Here is a 17,664-nt window from a genome sequence, read left to right as displayed (position 1 = left end):
CTAATAAATTTTTTAATGTATATGAAAGACACACACAAACAAACCTAAATATATGAGATAAAAAAATATTATTTTTATATTCTTTACCAATCTATCTTATTCATTCTGACACATTAGTTATTTCCTACAAGTTTTTATATTATATTAAAACACTAATTAAATAAATAATGATATATATAATTTATTTTTTTAATATTTTTTATAATTGGTATGAAAATAAAACAAACCAAAATAGAGTTGACGAATGGAATCATGTTTATCTGCATTTCATTAATTTATTTGCAGGCCTATTCTTGCAAGAAAGAATCAAGAATCTTGTAATAATAAAAAATGGCAGCGAAAAATGTGAGAGATATGGTCCAAAAGCGAAAATGGTAAAAGTAAACTAAATTGATTTAACCAGGTAGAATAAATGGGGCATGGTGGTTTTGTATTTATAGTGGTCGGCTTTCATAAAGCGGCAGCAGCTCACAAAAGTGGCTACAGTTAAAGATGGTGGGAGCCTCTCAATTTCAATCATCGTCGTCATCGTCTATAATAATAATAACAGTGAAACAAGACTGAGCAACCATTCAAACAGGTGGAGAGAGAGAGAGAGAGAGGGGCAAATTAATATTGTACTTTGTATCGAATATATAATGAAAAAAGGCACAGAATTCCTGTAAACCTTTTGTCTTCTCCACCTGCATTCCATTTCAGGACAATCTTTGTTCCATACAACAGGTGAAAAGTTGCGAGGACACGGAGGAGGAGTGAGTTCAAGTGGTGGAGATGGGCGGAGGAGGGTGCTGCGCGTCGTGGACATTCAAGAAAGCGGCCAAGAAAATCTTGGTGCAGGCGTGTGGTTCTTTCTGCCAGAACCCACAATCTCATGTTCGTGATGCATCTGTTTCCCCCAATGTAAGTCTTCCAGAGATGAGATCCCATGTTCTTGAAGGGGAATTGCAGGTTAGGAATTGTGTGAGTTTTGATTTTTCTGTTGTTTTTCCTTTTTTCCAGCGATTTTGTGATTCACCCGATTATGCTATGCCACCGGGGAATCAAAAGAGGAACTTTTCTTGCAAGGTCTCCTCACAGATCTCGGAGCAGGGTGATTCAAGCACAAGCCCTTCTTCTAACAAGGTGTGTTTTGATGCCATTTAATAATCTTCTACTCTTTCTTGAGGAATTATTTGTGTTTATGGAAGAGTTGTTTTTACCACACTTTGAATCAATTGCATGCTCAATCTATCAGTTGTTTTTGTATTTAATTCTGAATCTACTAGTACATTACGGAACCAAAGGTTTCCCTGTGGAGCATTTATGACCAAATGTAGTTTTTACTGGAGAAGATGATTAGGTTATTTGACACTCCGTAGGAAGTAAATTATCGTAAATTTTTGGACCAAGATTAAATTTTTAGGAAAATCAGACACGAAAAACATCTAGCTTTCAAGGTGCATTGAGTATCTGTCTATTTTTTCATCGCATAATTATATATCTAACTTTTGGATTCCTTGTGCCCATTTTCCCAATGCTTATTGCAGAACTTGTGCGCAATATGTCTCGATCCCTTGAATTACAGCTCAGGTAACAGCCCTGGGAAGGCGATATTCACAGCTCAATGCTCCCATGCATTCCATTTTGCTTGCATTGCTTCCAATGTACGGCACGGTAGTGTCACCTGCCCCATTTGTCGTGCTCAATGGACACAGCTACCGCGCAACCTGAATACCCGGCATACCATCCATTACAATAAGACTGACCCAGTTTTAAGAATCATCGACGACTCCATAGCCAATTCTCGGGTTCACAGGCGATCCTTTCTGCAATCTGCACAGTACGATGACGACGATCCAGTCGAGCCTGACCACACAAGCGATCAACCCCGTCTTCATCTCTCTCTTTCGACTGCCTCTTTGGTTCCACCAAGCTTCAATCCGTGCTCATGTCAAGATTCTGGAACCAGTTCTTGCCACTATTGCGGGATTCCGTCCAATCATGTATCTGGGTCATCATCAATGGCAAGTTCACCTCTTGCTGCACATCTTTTTCCCTCAGCTGGGGCAGAAACTCCTCCCTTTTTGTGCTCCCCAAACAATGGAGCTCATCTTCGTGTGAGATCATCGCATCAGCCTGCAGCTGACTTGGTCTTAGTGACGAGCCCGAATGGGCCACATCTGAGGCTTATGAAGCAATCCATGGCATTGGTTGTTTCCTCGTTACGTCCTATTGATCGTTTAGCCATTGTCACTTACTCTTCTGCAGCATCAAGAGTCTTTCCTCTTAAGCGCATGACTTCTTATGGTAAACGAACTGCATTACAAGTCATTGATCGTTTGTTCTATACGGGGCAAGCAGATCCAATGGAAGGGCTCAAGAAAGGAGTGAAGATACTTGGAGACCGTGTCCACAAGAACCCACGATCTTGTATTTTGCACCTAGCAGACAGTCCATCGAGATCCTACCACCAGTTTGACATGGAAATCCCTGTGAGAGTATTCCACGTGGGTTTCGGCTTTGGTGCCTCAAATGGCTTCGTCATGCACGAATTCGAGGAATTTCTGGCAAGAACATTGGGAGGTGCAATCAGAGATATCCAGTTGAGGATCGGGGAAAGCTCAAGGATTTTTAGCATTGGAGAGCTGAGAGGTGGTGAAGAGAGGAATCTTCCTTTGTATCTAGGTGAATCGGGACATGTGAGCGTGGAATATAGCTACATAGATGGTGGAGAAGAAGGCGAACGTGTGAGAAGGGGTGAAATTGTCGTGCATTTGGAAGATAAAAGAGAAAATACAGATGAACACGTCCCCGTAGAAGGAAGGATCAGCAGTGCAGAGAGTTGGGATTACCATGATCCTTTCATGGCTAGAAGATGGGCGAAGCATTTGCACGGCTATAGACTATAATATTATTTTTATTTGCAATTCTTTACGTATACCGGTTGCCGAATTTATTGGATTTCTCGGTTAATAATTTCATGTAGGTTCGATCTTTCATTTTTCTTCTTGTTGGGACATGAACAATGGTGATATTACCGTTCTTTGGTTATTACATCTGATCCATCAATGTCACGCTAAGATACCATAAGAAACAATTAAATGAATAATGTTTTATCCCCCTAAATATTACTAACAAACAAAGAAAACCGCAAGTATAAACAAGGAGGAAGACTAAATTAAAAACATAGAAAACGGAAATTAGAAAAAAGAGGAAAAAGAAAAAATACCATCCTAGTCTATGATACAGAGGTTGTGGTGATAGCTCATGATGAGCAATGTCTCCTATGATTCACTTTCTTGAGGATGCAGAGACGTAATCGCTGGCTCAGAGCTTCTAACTTCTCAAACCTGTCCCGTTTGGCCTTCTTAGTGTCCAGGGAGGAAGCTTTATTCTTCTTCTTGCAGTCATCCTTTGGTGAGCTTAAAGAACATTGTTGAGAATCTCGAAAAGGGGTGGCAAGCACCTTTATGGTTTTCTGCCAATCAGTACGTGAAGTTGCTTTATCATGAAGTGTGAAACCCATAATCCAATAGATTGAAAAACAAGTGAGGGAGGAGGGAAATCATGTCCCTTGAAAAGAGGATGGATAAATACCTGATTGTAGTTACTGGCACTAGTACAATCCATAGAAGGTACGTCACTGCCAAGAGACGAGCACCGTCCCCAACTTTCTCTGTTTGAGCTTGTATATGAGCAACACTCTTCATTTTGGCCATTTGGTTTGTCCTACGCGATAAAAAATTGAACTATAAAAATTAAAACTAAGGATATTTTAGAATGCAGAAATAGCTAGTTATGTCGTCCATTATCCTTCAACGAGTGGAAAAAAATTCCTAGATATATTAGTGAAGTTTAATTTTTCCTTTACCATCAAAAGTACCTGTAAAGGCAATTCATCAATGCCGTGAATATCTGCATCTTCCATAGCCAGGCCATCCTGCAATAATAAAGTAAATGTAGATACAATTATAAGATAAATTTTAAGGATTCAAATCAGGAAGTATATCCTAAATATAAGAGCAACATAAATAAGAAACAGTTAAAAGTTTTACATTAGCAACTGGCGCAATGTCCAAAAGGAGGTCCCCCACAGACTTGATTGATGAAACATTTCGTGGAGGAGCGGAAGAAGAACTCGCTGTATCAGCACTGACATTTCGAATCCCAGCAATTATCTCATACAACAGATCCTGAGGGAAAAAACATAAGTATACATCAGGTAATGAGAAAACGAGCTCCACATAAAACATAGAAATAATGGTGACAAAAGCAAATCCTACATAAATGATAAGGATAGAGAGAAGCTGAAAAGTGTTAGTATTCACTGGCAAGCTATGGTTTGGCACAAAATGGAACTTTCTGAATATAATTTGAATAGGTGGTTTAGAAATTATGAAGATTACAAACCAGTTAATGTTACTACTGTGTCACTGCTCCAAAGCCAGGATATTGCTCAGGAACACACACCAGACAGTAAGCTGATATTAGAGTTAATGTTAATAGGTCCCGACCAAAGTTTAAATGCCAGCCAAACAAACACTAAAATTTCAACATTATTTAAGCTTTACCACGTGTGTCAAAATTAATTTTTAAACTCGACGATCGGATCACCTTTAGGAGAATGGTAATAGGTTATTACAGGTGCTTACAACACAACAGCCAATATAGAGTAGAATTCACGTAATATAAATACAAATATGCATCTAAATTTTCAACCTCCAACTTTGAATGTTGCATCAAGTCTGGTCAAATTTTAATAAGATCAATAAACCGAACAAAATATGTAGATATATCGTTGATACGTTATGTCACCTATAAAATTGAACCACACTATCCGAAATTGTAGCCCAAAATTTCAAAGTACCCCAATGAAAGAAACAATTTACTAAACAATGTGCAATATAAATTACCTCATCCATACCAGAGTTAACCTTCAGATCTCCTAGATCATAATATTTTTCAATCTTTGTCGAATTCATAGATGGAAGCCGAGGAGGATGTAGGACATTGAAGAAGAAAATTGATACGGAATCGTAATAAAACTGTGGTCGGGATGAGTTGTGATCACCTTCAAACTTGATAATATTTTTATCACCCTGTATATCGAATAAATTTGAGAGTTGCATATTAAAACATTTATAACACTAGACCGGTAGAAAGTTTCCATACCACATATGACTTAAAAATAATATCTGAATGCCGAGGCTGGATAAATTTATCATCTTTGGCATGCCCAAACAAAGCAGGAATAAATGTCTTTGGTGCAACCTGCATAGTCAATTTAAAATTAAATCGTGGTAAGTACCAAGATCATTTCAGAGCTCCCTCCAACACAGAGTAAATAAAAATTAAACAAGAATTGTTTAGCTGGGACTTTAAGAGGCAGTTTCACCTCACCAGAAAGTTCACATAAAAAACAAGGGTCAAAATAAGCTTGCTAAAGAATCCAACGGATATGTACAGACCTGTACACAATCAAGCCGCATGATATCAAACTTGGCCTTCCTCTGAATTATTCTTCGCATGTACTGGATACCCACCTTAACCTATAATTCATGAAGAAAGTGGAAGCACTATTTATTTATTCAGAAGGAAAATGGTAAATTTAAAATATTCTTCAGAAATTTGAGAAACCTTACAAAATTGAGAATATTAATATCTCATTTACTAAGATTATTTTGGAAAATTGTTGCTTACATAAAAGGATATGCATATTTTTTTTGACTTGGGAACTGAAAGAGATAAAACAGACTAAGAAGAAGCAAAACTTGTGATCATATTCACGTACCAAAGAATAGGATATGTCGGTCGGTGGATATATATTTCTATGTATCCAATATAATACATCGAACATTTTTTATCTGGCTGTCCAAAGACACTGAATTCTTACATGGATTTTCATCCTAACTAGTTAAAAACAAAAATGTTCATTGAGACAGTTTCATTCGTTTACCATGCATGAATGTTTTAGGGTTCAGCCGCACATGTAACTTTAATTGTGCAAAAAAAAAGGAAGTCAGATGGAAACATACTGTAAACTTTGGAAGCCGAATTTTGTACACGTCTGCAAGTTCCATCATAAGATTAAACAAGTTAGAGAAGGCACTGTCTAACACCATTCCAGCAATAGAAGGATCTTCGGCTCCATAAAGAAGGCTGCAGTACATCAATGGCATTATATAAACAGTAGGCCTCCAGTAATCCCAAAATCAAATCGAAAAAAATCCTACGACGCCTCTGATAATCATGAAAACACTTGTAATGTGATGTTTCTGGTAGTTAATATTAACTTCATAGTCATAGTCCTTTCAGGAAAAGACAACTTCATAGAAAGTTCACAGAAAATTATTGAATTTTGTGGATTTGCATAAGGTAAGGGTAAAACAAGTCCCAATCCTCCTTTCTTCACATTCTCTTCTGGAGTTTTATTCAGATTCTTGGGAATTATAGACATTTAATTTCAACATTCCATCACCATTACATAGTTCCAATAAAATCCACCGAGTCCAAGAACTGGCACAGGAAAGACTAGTGAATCCTGATTACTGGCAGTAACTAGCATTCAGTGCCCCTATTTTGCTCATAGATGTTTGTATATCCTCAACAATTCAGTGTATACATCTGCCAACAAAAGTCAACACCAGACTCACATATCCACCCAACTGGAACTATTCTAAATCAAAATATTGCACATATATTCATCCCCATTTGAAAATTATCTATAAAATGACTACTTGATTGAGAATAAAAATAAAAGGTTAATTAGTACCACGGGCACTGCATAGTTATAAGAAGCAAAAAACATAGGAATAAATCTGAAGTACAAACTAACATTCCAAAAATGCAAGGCAGAAAACAATCACGAACCTTGTCACAGCACCCATTGACCTCCCCCAAAGACCTATTCGAGATACTTTCTCGTTACTCCTCAGATATGATATCACAACCTTCAGGTCATTTTTCTGAAAATTCAGGCAATAAATACATCATTCAAAGAAGAAACTTGGAGATTTCATATTAAAAAAGGGACAACTACCTCATGCCAACCAAGACTGACATAACCCCCATCAGATAAGCCAGATCCTGAAAAATCAAGAGTGAATACAGTAATATTTGAAGGCAGAAGAACCACAGCTGCCTCATTTGCATCTGCTCGACAGCCACTGCATGAGAAAGATAAAAAATAAGATTCACAAGCTCACACACCTAGCCTCAATAATTGACAATTTTACATAATTGTGTTTTCCTCTGAAAAATAAATGTACGCCCTTAAACATGCGAAAGGAACTTAGAAGCCTACTGTATACTTATCAAATGTTATCCTTCTATTTATTGTGAGATTCACTCCTGGCAATCTGGTTTTCTCAACATCAATTGCCACTTATATAAAGAAAGATATTGCTTTTTTGGTCAGTTCTGCAGATAACCAATTTGTGGTAACCAGTAACAATATTACACCAAAAAGGTAGAATCCATTATCTACACCGAACAAAACACACTGTTATAAACAAACTGCAAAACTTACATCAAAGACCGATAAAATAAAATTAAGTGAGGTTTTGAACATCTCAACAGTACAACATGGTACAATACTTCCGTTTTCCTTACTGTGTTCCTATAGACACCAGTCAGACTGCATGATGTAATACATTTAGTGCACTCCATGGTATGCAGCAGCGACTACGTTCTAACATGGTAATTTAGAAGGCAATTGAATACCTGTTTCCATGGCAGTAAATAACACAGGGAAGGGGAACATCCTCAGGAACCTGCGAAGGGACATAGTGACTACACCTCAAGATATGGCCTCTTTCATTCGTAAGCTGCAAAATCAAACAGTTCGTATTTTCAAACTCTTTAGTACAATCAGAACTTCACGGTTGGAAATGGAAACAAACATCATATATTCCTATTAATTCATTGCAAAATAGGTTGTGTTGACTGATGCCCATACTTGCCTCCAGGTCTTCTCTTATGTATTTTCTTCCTCCGAGAGTAAAATCCTTTTCCCAGAGATACTGATCTGGGTTATATTCAGCCCTGTTTTAAAATCAGGTGGGTAAATTACAAGTAAAAAAATAATGCCAAGAAAGAGCTCAGATGTGTAGGCATATGCTACAGGGTATCGCAATGAATGATAATTTGCAAAATAATAAAGGTGTTATGGACAAAAAAGTGAATAGGTCATTTGAGCTTTAAAAGCTGCCTCAAAAGCTATCGCAGAATAATTATTTTAAGAGACCGGAAGACAGTGTACATACAAGCAGCAATATCTAGAACACAACAAGCTCTACCAAGAATCACTTGGTTATGTACAAATCCAAATTATTGTTTCTCCATTTCCTGTCTGTTTATGAATAAATAAAAGAACAGTTTATATCCAAACTGTGTAATAGATGTCACCAACCAATTTACATAATCGCTTGACCATAGGAAAAGAAGGCAGCTTAAGGGGTGTGAATCGTGTGATGAATGTGAACAAGCCATTGATTCCAGAAAATGAGTTGGTCTAAATTCTCAATCACTTGCAAGATTATTGATAGATCCCAACAAGAGTAAAAAAGAAATTGAACAAGAGAGACATATAAATGTACCTGGGTGGCCGAATAACGAAATTAATGAACTGGTCGATCATCTTTTGTGGAAAGCTAACTCAAGCAGCCAATCCCAAAATGATGGGATTCATTTTCTCAATTGCAGAAGTGGAGGCTGACTTCTGTAGCTTTGTTTGTCAAATGTAACAACGGGAAGAAATCCAACCGAAGTTTTTAAGGAACTTAGCTCAAATCATAAAAGCTAACGTCCTAACCACCAGAACTTAGTCAACACGGTCTCGACCATCATTTTTTAAATAACAAACAACAGCAGCAGCGACACCACCCCCGAGATCAACTTTATTGAGCAAAAGCTGAATCTTGGAGTAAAGATACGAATTTATGGTTCAAACGCCTGAAATTTCCAACCTTTTCAATATCTTCCTTCTATCACATCCATACTCGACAACTGGAGCTCCTTTCACATCAGGATTAAATGGGGCAAAACAGGAAACTTCTTGTCTAAAAAGCTCATGTGAAAACCCAAATACAACCTAGAAAAGAATCTAAAGTTAGTTTAATTGAGACAGATCTCGAAACCTAATTTTCCAAAGTTCTTGAATCACGAAAAGAAAAGAAGAAGGTACGATGAAGATTGAAAGGAAGAAGCACAGAAGGCGAACAAATGGGTTCGATCCAAATAACTAAAGCTCAAAAACACAAAAATAACCCATACAAGGAGCTAAACTAGCTTTGATGAGGAATAAAACAAATAAAAACAGACAAATATCAAACAACAAAGATAACAATAAAAAAAATAACAAGAGATTCCAGCGAGCGAGAGGAGGAACTGTGGTGAAATGGAAGGAAAAGGAAGAATCAGGTAAACAAAGAAGAGTCAAAGAATTGAACTAAAGGCGGAGTCGCTGAGGCCTCAAGGTGCTGCTGCTCCTGCGGCCATAACAACTGCCTCCACTTACAATAATAATTTCATTACCAAAATATGATAAATAAATTAAACCAAATACATAAAATTATTATGAATATAAAAAAAATAGTTGAAAAAAAAAAGCTTGATAGAAATTTGTGCTGACCATTTTTTAAAAATAAAATAAAATTGAAATCCGATGGTCCATTTGGGCTTATCTGTTTTCTCCTGCTAAAATAAATGACACCATGCTTACCATTGTAACACAACTTGTTTAAAGATGGCGACAGGGGAGTTACACATATCGCACGATATACTGTAGAGACAAATCCCAACTCAAGACCCACATTGTACACACAGTTTTTGTCATCCCCTTATTTTTTTCATTGCCATCTCTTCAAAATTCTCTCACTTATAAACTTCAAATGGAGTTCAATATAGGAAAAGTTCCAAACTTTGAATGATCCAATTAAAAGCTACGCCTAAATAATTCATAATCATTTCATTCAAAATTTTATTTTTGCGTGTTTTAACACACAACACATTAATCTTAACATACACATATATCTGCTACTGTCATTTATGTATATGTAGTTCTGTAGTGGCCTAATGGTTATAAAGCTTCGCTGATCGAACAATAGTCTTATAACATTTTTCTTTCAATCTCGCAAACATTTTTTTTTCGCATAAGACTCCTGATGTTACCCTCAATTTCATTCATCTTGCTTTAATCATATGATTTATATCCTTTCTGATGTACCCAGTATTGTGAATAATAGAACCTAAATAGCGAAAAATTTCACACTCTGAGACTTATTGACCGTCGATTTAAATTGGAATACTCATTCGTCTAGATTCAGGACCAAAGTTACAAGCTAAATGTTCCATTTTTGAGAGACTAATTTTAAAACATTTACTCTCAAAAGCTTCACGTTATCCATCTAATTTTTTATTTATACTTTTTTAGTTTTGTCTATCATGATAATATCATCTGCAAACAACATATACCTAGACACCTCATACTGAATATGTCATGTCGGTTCATCCATAACAAAAGCAAAGAGGTAATGACTTAAAGCTGGTCTTTGATGAATTTCTACTACCACAAGAAATTCACATGACATCTCTTCGACATACCTAACACTAGTTATGACACCTTCATATATATCTTTAATGATCTCGATGTAGCATTGAGCACATGTTTAATTTTAAATACCCGTCAGATTAAATTTCTAGACATTCTATTGTAAGCTTTCTCAAAGTCGATAAACAACGTATGCAAGCTCTTATGTTGCCAATGTTTCTATATCAATCGTCTGATCAAGAAAAAAAATGTTCATCGTAAACCTACCCGATATTAAACCAAATAGGTTCTCTGATACAGTACTGATACTCCTAAGTATTCATTCTATCACTCGCTCTCATAGCTTCAACACAGGGCTCAAAAGTTTAATTCCTTGTGTATATCTCCTTTATCCTTATAAATTAGTATTACATTACTATATATCGAAGATTTTTGTATTTTTATAGTATTTAGATTCCTATTAAAGAGCTTACTCACCATGGAATTTCAACTTCTCCTGGACACTTACATACCTCAACTGTTATCTCATCTTCCAACTACTTTTACTTGATTTTATCATATTCTGTGTTTCTGCTACTTCGTTAGTACTAAAACTACAATAACATATTATATGTCTTGTTTACCACATCTCATGTCTACCAATGCTTAACTCATTCGCACTTGTCTCATTGACTAAGAAATCCACTCAATAATAATTTAGAGATTAAATATTTATTAAACTTAATGATGTCTTTAGGCTCAATGACAGCCAATTTGATTGCTTGCTATGTATTGATTAATGGTGTCTAATGTAGTTACTGTCCAGTTTTGTTTGCTCAAAATCAGTTGATTAATTAATTGGTAGTAGTGTATAGTTTTTCTAGTCGAACTGGATTATATTATAGACGTGTTTATACGATTATATATTTCTCATTATCGAAGGCCTCAATCGACATAATGTACGAGGCCATTTGCTACCATTTTAAAAGAGTGTATGAGTTAGTGAAGTAGATGAGAGCTAGTCAATAGTCAGAAGTTCGATTCTGCTACTAACATTTTTTCGGATGAGTTTGTCACATAGGACTTGTCTAGTATAGTTTATTTGATTAACCTGATTGACAAATTATTATATTAGTCTAGTATGTAATATCTGATTAACGTGATGACAAATTATTGTGTTAGTCTAGTGTATAGTATTTACACACTGAACATAAAATTATAGTGATTGCATGTTCCCATTTTTTAAAAAAAAAAACTCAAATCAATTCATTCATGAAGGGACGAACCTCTAGCTCAAGCAAACCAACACAAAATCCCTTCGTGTTTCTCACTTTTAGTTAATATGGTAATGTGTTGAGTTTGAGTTTACTAGAGTTCAAAAGGTGAAGTGTAATTTAATTATAGAAAATAATATCAGGGCCAAAATGAATATGTGAACTTTGGTGGTTAATTTGGAATAAATGAAAATAATTTAATTATAGAAAATACTTCGACGTCATCCAGTTTTCACAACATTACCTTGTATTTACCTAAATTCGTTTTTTAGCCATATAAAATGCGGTGAAGATTCCCCACATCCAAAACTGCACAAATCCAAAACCTAGTTATTTAATTTCTTAACCGCAGTCAAAATCAACAATTAAAAAGAAAAATAAAACTCCCTGGTGTCGTATATCATGATTTTGGCGTTCTGAATTGAGCTGTATAGATCATCATCTCTGAATTTGTTCGAAGGTGAAGAGACTTGGACCCAAGCTCTTGGATCGGAGTCTGGAGACTCTTTTGTTGTAATTCTCGTTTGGCAATTTGATATATCGTTGTAAATAAAGAGGGTTTGCAGGTTAGAATGGAATTTTTGTTTTTTATGCCATTTTTTTTGTGTAAGCCCGTGCAGTTACGTTTTCTGTGTTGTTGATTTGTTAGGTTCTTCCGTGTTCGTCAATTTGTGGCTTTTCGGTACCTAGGGTTTCGTTAGTGAGGGCAGAGTACTCCCTTTTTCCCCTTTGTTGCTCTTCCATTTCGCTAACTTTTGAGTCTATAAATTTTGTTTGGTTACCAAGATCTTTTCTTTTCATCTCCGACATAGATTTCCTTATGTCATTGCTTTTATTTTATGGTGGTTGGTTTTTTTTGGGATTCTCTTGTTTAGATTTTGAATTTCTTAATACCGCAAAACAGTGGGATTAATCATAAAATTCATTTATCCACATAGTCTCTTTTCTTTCAATAATCCGTTAGTGGCTTGCTTGTTGGGACAGTGGTCGTACCTAATTCAAAAATTTATCCTCTCAAATTATGAGAAATTCTTAGTTTTCATTGAAGTCCGAGGGTTTTCTTCAACATTTGAGTTCTTTTATTCGTAATAATATGTTACGATTGCATGTGGTGCAGCTAATTAGCTATCAAAGTTCCTTACTTGGAGATGTCCTTTCAAGAGGAAGAGATGGATTACGCAGCTGGTGACTATGAAATGAGTGAAGTAGAAGAAGATATGTATTTTGCTGGTCGACTAATGGGAGATTCAGAGTCAGAGGAGGAAGAGGAGGATGATATGACAACTTGGTCAGTTCAATCTGCCCATAAATCTAGCATGCAAACTAACATTTTGTTGTTGATTTAAAAGTCTCCTTTTATCGTTTTCCACGTAGTATGGATGACACAAACTAACTGAGATGTGGAATCAGGACAATAAGATTACAGACACTTCTGCTGCTAGAGGCGCGGAAGGGAAAGGATATCCAAGGCATTCCATGGGAGAGGCTAAGCATATCTCGGGAGAAGTATAGACAAACTAGACTAGAACAGTATAAGATTATGAAAATATACCCCAATCTGGAGAGGGATCAGAAAAGGTAATTGTCATTCTTAAATGATTGCAGTGACAGTGGGTTTTGTAACACTGATTGGCGCATCCAGTGTGTACATCTTGCTTTTGATTTGTCAGGAATGCAAAGTAACAAGAAAAGGTGGAGTATATATTATGGCCCCGTTTGGTTTAAGGGATAAAGTAGGTTTATATTATTTAACCTATTTTATCCCTCGTGTGGTACGCGTGATTATTTAACCCACCTTATCCCTCCTATGAATGATTAGGTTATATTAGGTAGGTTAAAATAATACCTCCTCACTCCCTAGAATTATTTATCCAACTCTTAATCCATCCTATTTTTCCAATTTTACCCTTCTCCAAAATTCAAACTCATCACCACTTCCCGCCGACTCAACGACAGCCGCCGGCGCCGGCCGAAATTTCCGGCCGGCCGTTTCCGGCCACAGCCCCCCGGCGGACCATTTCCGGCGGACCATTTCCGGCCGCCGGCCGCCGCCGCCATTGACGCCGCCGCCGCCGCGAAGGGGAAGGGCAATTTCGTCTTTTCATCAAAAATTCAAAATTATCCTACACTTAAAAATCTTACCAAACATAATATTATTTTACCCCATATTAATCCATCCTGCTACAATCATTTTCTTTATCATTTACATACTAATCATTAGTTTATCCTATCCTTCCAACCAAACGTAGCCTATGAGTTCTGGTAGAACACAAGATCTGTCAAATCGACTATTCTTCATTTTCAGGTTAGGTGATATTTTCTGCTCTGGGCTTTTCTCCTGTTGCCTGCTGATGACTAACTTTTGAAGTTTTTGATATGTGAATATAATAGTCTACATTGTCTTTAACTTTGCATTATTGCATCCGAATACTTCATCTGAAGGCCTAAAGCAAGATGAAATAGAAGTGCTTCTTTTATTGGTCTAGAAGGGTACTTATGGATTTTTTGTTGGAGCTAGGTGAGTTTGAGGTCATAATTTTATGCTGCTAAGATATTGAATATCTGAAGCGAGAAGATTATTGAAGAATAGTTAATGTTATTAACCTTTCGGGGCCATTATTCGCCAGAGTTTTATGAATTATTAAAATGAGGCCAAATGATACAAATGATCATTATCTTTTCATTTCACAATACCCTCTAAGAATGTTATATTACTGAAAATCAAGGTCCATAACCCCTGCAAATTATCCTTGGAGTTTTGCGTCTTCTGGTTCTTGTTGGCTGCTTCATCATTAATCTGGAGTAAACTTATGAATTTTTATGAGTCTTGTCTGCCTTTGCAGTTGAGGAACCTGGTTTGGTCGACATGATGTTTACCTAATGTTGCATTACTCAATCATTCACTGGTCGTCATTGAGTTCCAAAAAGACTGAAGTTCTTAATGTTTCTGGTCATGTGGCTCCTCGTGAGGTGTGTAAATCTGATTGGATTTGTTTGTTTTTTACTTTATGTTTTATTTTTTCCCCTGGGAATTATGACAGCTAAACCTATTTATCTCTCTTTTATAAACATCCTGGAAGTTTGCTGGAAGGATTTACTCGTACACAAGTAAGCACTCTTGCAGTCCGTGACAATTTGTTGATTGCAGGGGGATTCCAGGGGGAGCTTATTTGCAAGGTAATTTTCTCCTCATTCATTGTTGTAAGATTTGACTTGGTATGCATTTTTTCAGATGATATATGGTGCATTAATGCAAATAGCATTGATCTAGATCACTTTTGTCATGTACCATTTCCTCATTAATGGTATAATATCATTGATTGAAGCTAATTGTTTTTTAAGTAAGCATGCAGTATGGTCGAAACCCCCATGAAGCTCTGCTTCGGCTAATTGTCTCTTTTTCTTTAATTCATTAATCCTTATAAAGGAAGAAGTGATGTTTTTCACTCAGTAGTCATGTATGCTCTGGACTTTTCCATTACTGTGCAAAATAGCAACTATGTTTGGAATGGCAATAATTGCTTCTTTGTAGCTGGATATTATTTTGAAACAGTGACTGACTATTTCGTTATTGATGTAGTATCTAGATCGACCTGGGGTTAGCTTTTGTATGAGGACGACTTATGACGATAATGCTATCACAAATGCAATTGATATCTATGGCAGTCGGAGGTGAACCTTTTTCACTTTTTAATGTCAAAGCAAATTCTATTGTGTATTGTAGTGTACTGCAGCATTGGCAGTTCTTTATATCTCTATGCCAAACTAATGTGTTTAGATAATTATCAGTGGGGCTGTTCATTTTACTGCTTCCAATAATGACTGTGGAGTGCGAGATTTCGACATGGAGAGATTTCAGCTTGTTAAGCATTTCTCTTATCCATGGCCTGCAAATTATAAGTTTTGATTGTGTGCAAATGCTTATTAAGTTAACAACATTGCCCCTTTTTATTCCGATGTGGCCATGAAAGCTCAATATTTGTTGCTTAATTAATATGATCTGCTTCTGCAACGTGAGCTGGCGTAAGTGTCTCCTCTGTTACTGTACAATTTATGTCATCTTCCATAGCTTAGGGCCCCTAGCCTCGTGGTTACTCCTTCAGCCTTGTTAGAGGAAGCTAATATGAGGGGTATACCTGGGGCAAGATGATTGAAATCATCCATTCTTTACATGCCTTGTTATAACTTATCTTGAACTCTGTATATTTGTGATTGGGGAGTTAAAAGTTCTTAATTATATTTTCCTGCCATGGATGGTGGACTACACAATTATATTTTTCCTGCCATGGATGGTAGACTACACAACAGTTAATGATAAAGTCGCTCACTTGAAGATACAAGTGAAGCATTGAGTTTTCTAATACCTTTAGTGGTCTAGATGGCTGTGGTGCATTAACTATGCAGACCTTGCCTAATTTCTTGATGGTAAATAGAAGAGTTTTATGGTAGATATAGTTGATGGGCTAGTTTTGGCTTGTTTTTCTTTCTCATTGTGTGGCTGGATTCCTCTCGCTACAAGATATATGAAATGGTAGTTCTTTGTTGGTTTATTGCAGCATACTTCTCTGAGTCCAGATGGCAAAATAATTGCTATTGTTGGGGACAATCCTGATGGCATGCTGGTGGATTCACAAACTGAAAGGTTAATATTTTCCTTCTAAAAGTTGTGTCGGTCGGGTAAAACAATTATTGAGAAGGTCCTACGTGGAATTTATGGTCTGAATTGCTGCTGGTTTAGAAAATATTGTTAGTAAATTATTCCATTTCTTTTCTTTTTTTTTTTGGTTTTTGTTTTGTGGGGCAATGTTGACTCCTCTTGTTTGTAGGCTATTGCACACATGCGAGGGCACTTGGATTTCTCTTTTGCATCTGCATGGCATCCCAATGGGTACACCTTTGCCACTGGGAACCAAGACAAAACTTGCCGTGTATGCGACGCGCGGATGCTGTCTACATCTGTTGCTGTACTCGAGGAAATCTTGGTGCTATTCGTTCCATCCGCTTTACATCTGACGGGCAGTTTATGGCAATGGCTGAACCAGCTGATTTTGTTCATGTGTATGACGTGAAGAATGGATATGATAAAGAGCAGGATATTGATTTCTTTGGTGAGATCTCTGGAGTCTCATTCAGTCCTGATACAGATTGCCTATTCATTGGGGTGTGGGATCGTACCTATGTCAGTACAGCCGTTGCAGAAACTACTACTCATATCTCGATGCTTTAATATAAATAAATCGGTTTTCTTTTGTGAGTCCGTGCATGCTGTGTTGGCATAGCTTGTTCAATTCTGCAAGACCAAGGGTCAGAAGCCCCCGTAGTCTGCTCCTCTATCCCTCCAACAGGTCATGCTTTCAAATATTGCCTACTTGTGCTAGAGAAGTGAGCGAGCAAGCCCGTGATGCAATTTGATTTGGCATTACATGAAATCCTTATCTCAGTTCCTCTGAAAACGTTACAATTGTTGTGTATATGGCAAATTCAACTGTATTTTCCATTTTTCTGAAGTTATTAGTGAGAGGATTTTATGTTAGTGTTCACTGTTTATATCCATTACCACTGCGAAAGTGAATTGTCTGATATAACGTTCTTTGCTTTTGGAATATGGTGTGCATCATTCATAAACCACTATAAATATGATACAAAAGCTTGTATTAAAGTCCGTTTAACTATTTTGGGATGTTCGATTATTCACCATTCACGTTATTTATCCGCATATATCCATCCATGTGGCAGAGAATGCTGTCTTCTTCTATTTGTAGTTGTTGCACGCAATCTTCAAAGGCAGCCAACAGTTCTGGACTAAATACTGCGTCTTCCCCGTCCTCTTCTTCTCTTGTTTTATTAGCTTTCATGTCATTGTAGCTTCCAAACTTTGGGGTT

The 17,664-nt window shown here is 36.7% G+C and overlaps 3 protein-coding genes across 5 annotated transcripts; 2 read left to right on the top strand and 1 right to left on the bottom strand.

Annotated features, from left to right (window-relative positions):
- The first annotated feature begins 480 nt into the window (after window positions 1-480).
- On the top strand, window positions 481-2,955 carry LOC140813287 (E3 ubiquitin-protein ligase WAV3-like). The gene is made up of 3 exons (XM_073171790.1): window positions 481-900; window positions 1,000-1,122; window positions 1,527-2,955. The coding sequence occupies exons 1-3, from the start codon at window positions 772-774 to the stop codon at window positions 2,886-2,888; spliced, it is 1,614 nt and encodes a 537-aa protein (XP_073027891.1). The 5' UTR covers window positions 481-771; the 3' UTR covers window positions 2,889-2,955.
- Window positions 2,956-3,044: 89 nt separating this feature from the next.
- On the bottom strand, window positions 3,045-9,522 carry LOC140813288 (uncharacterized). Its single transcript, XM_073171791.1, has 13 exons — window positions 8,577-9,522; window positions 7,941-8,022; window positions 7,702-7,805; window positions 7,019-7,145; window positions 6,850-6,944; window positions 6,015-6,138; window positions 5,448-5,528; window positions 5,152-5,250; window positions 4,893-5,078; window positions 4,035-4,172; window positions 3,863-3,919; window positions 3,577-3,708; window positions 3,045-3,457 (listed from the first exon to the last, which is right to left on the bottom strand). The coding sequence occupies exons 1-13, from the start codon at window positions 8,615-8,617 to the stop codon at window positions 3,245-3,247; spliced, it is 1,479 nt and encodes a 492-aa protein (XP_073027892.1). The 5' UTR covers window positions 8,618-9,522; the 3' UTR covers window positions 3,045-3,244.
- Window positions 9,523-12,051: 2,529 nt separating this feature from the next.
- Window positions 12,052-17,328, top strand: LOC140811062 (uncharacterized). 3 transcript variants are annotated; one of them, XM_073168935.1, is made up of 7 exons: window positions 12,899-13,359; window positions 14,625-14,751; window positions 14,862-14,958; window positions 15,362-15,453; window positions 15,571-15,670; window positions 16,338-16,423; window positions 16,608-17,328. In XM_073168935.1, the coding sequence occupies exons 2-7, from the start codon at window positions 14,723-14,725 to the stop codon at window positions 16,792-16,794; spliced, it is 591 nt and encodes a 196-aa protein (XP_073025036.1). In that variant the 5' UTR covers window positions 12,899-13,359; window positions 14,625-14,722; the 3' UTR covers window positions 16,795-17,328. The 3 variants fall into 3 exon arrangements, 2 of the variants coding, with proteins under 2 accessions (XP_073025036.1, XP_073025035.1); XM_073168934.1 differs by lacking the exon at window positions 12,899-13,359 and adding an exon at window positions 14,019-14,086; XR_012113434.1 differs by lacking the exon at window positions 16,608-17,328 and adding an exon at window positions 12,052-12,347 and having other exon boundaries at window positions 12,899-14,751; window positions 15,362-15,670; window positions 16,338-16,386.
- Window positions 17,329-17,664: the final 336 nt, after the last annotated feature.

Source organism: Primulina eburnea, chromosome 14, assembly GCF_022965805.1.
Source record: "Primulina eburnea isolate SZY01 chromosome 14, ASM2296580v1, whole genome shotgun sequence".
NCBI classification, from domain to species: Eukaryota; Viridiplantae; Streptophyta; class Magnoliopsida; order Lamiales; family Gesneriaceae; genus Primulina; species Primulina eburnea.
The sequence above is the reverse complement of the archived record's forward strand: the minus strand, read 5'-3'. Positions and strand labels throughout refer to the sequence as shown.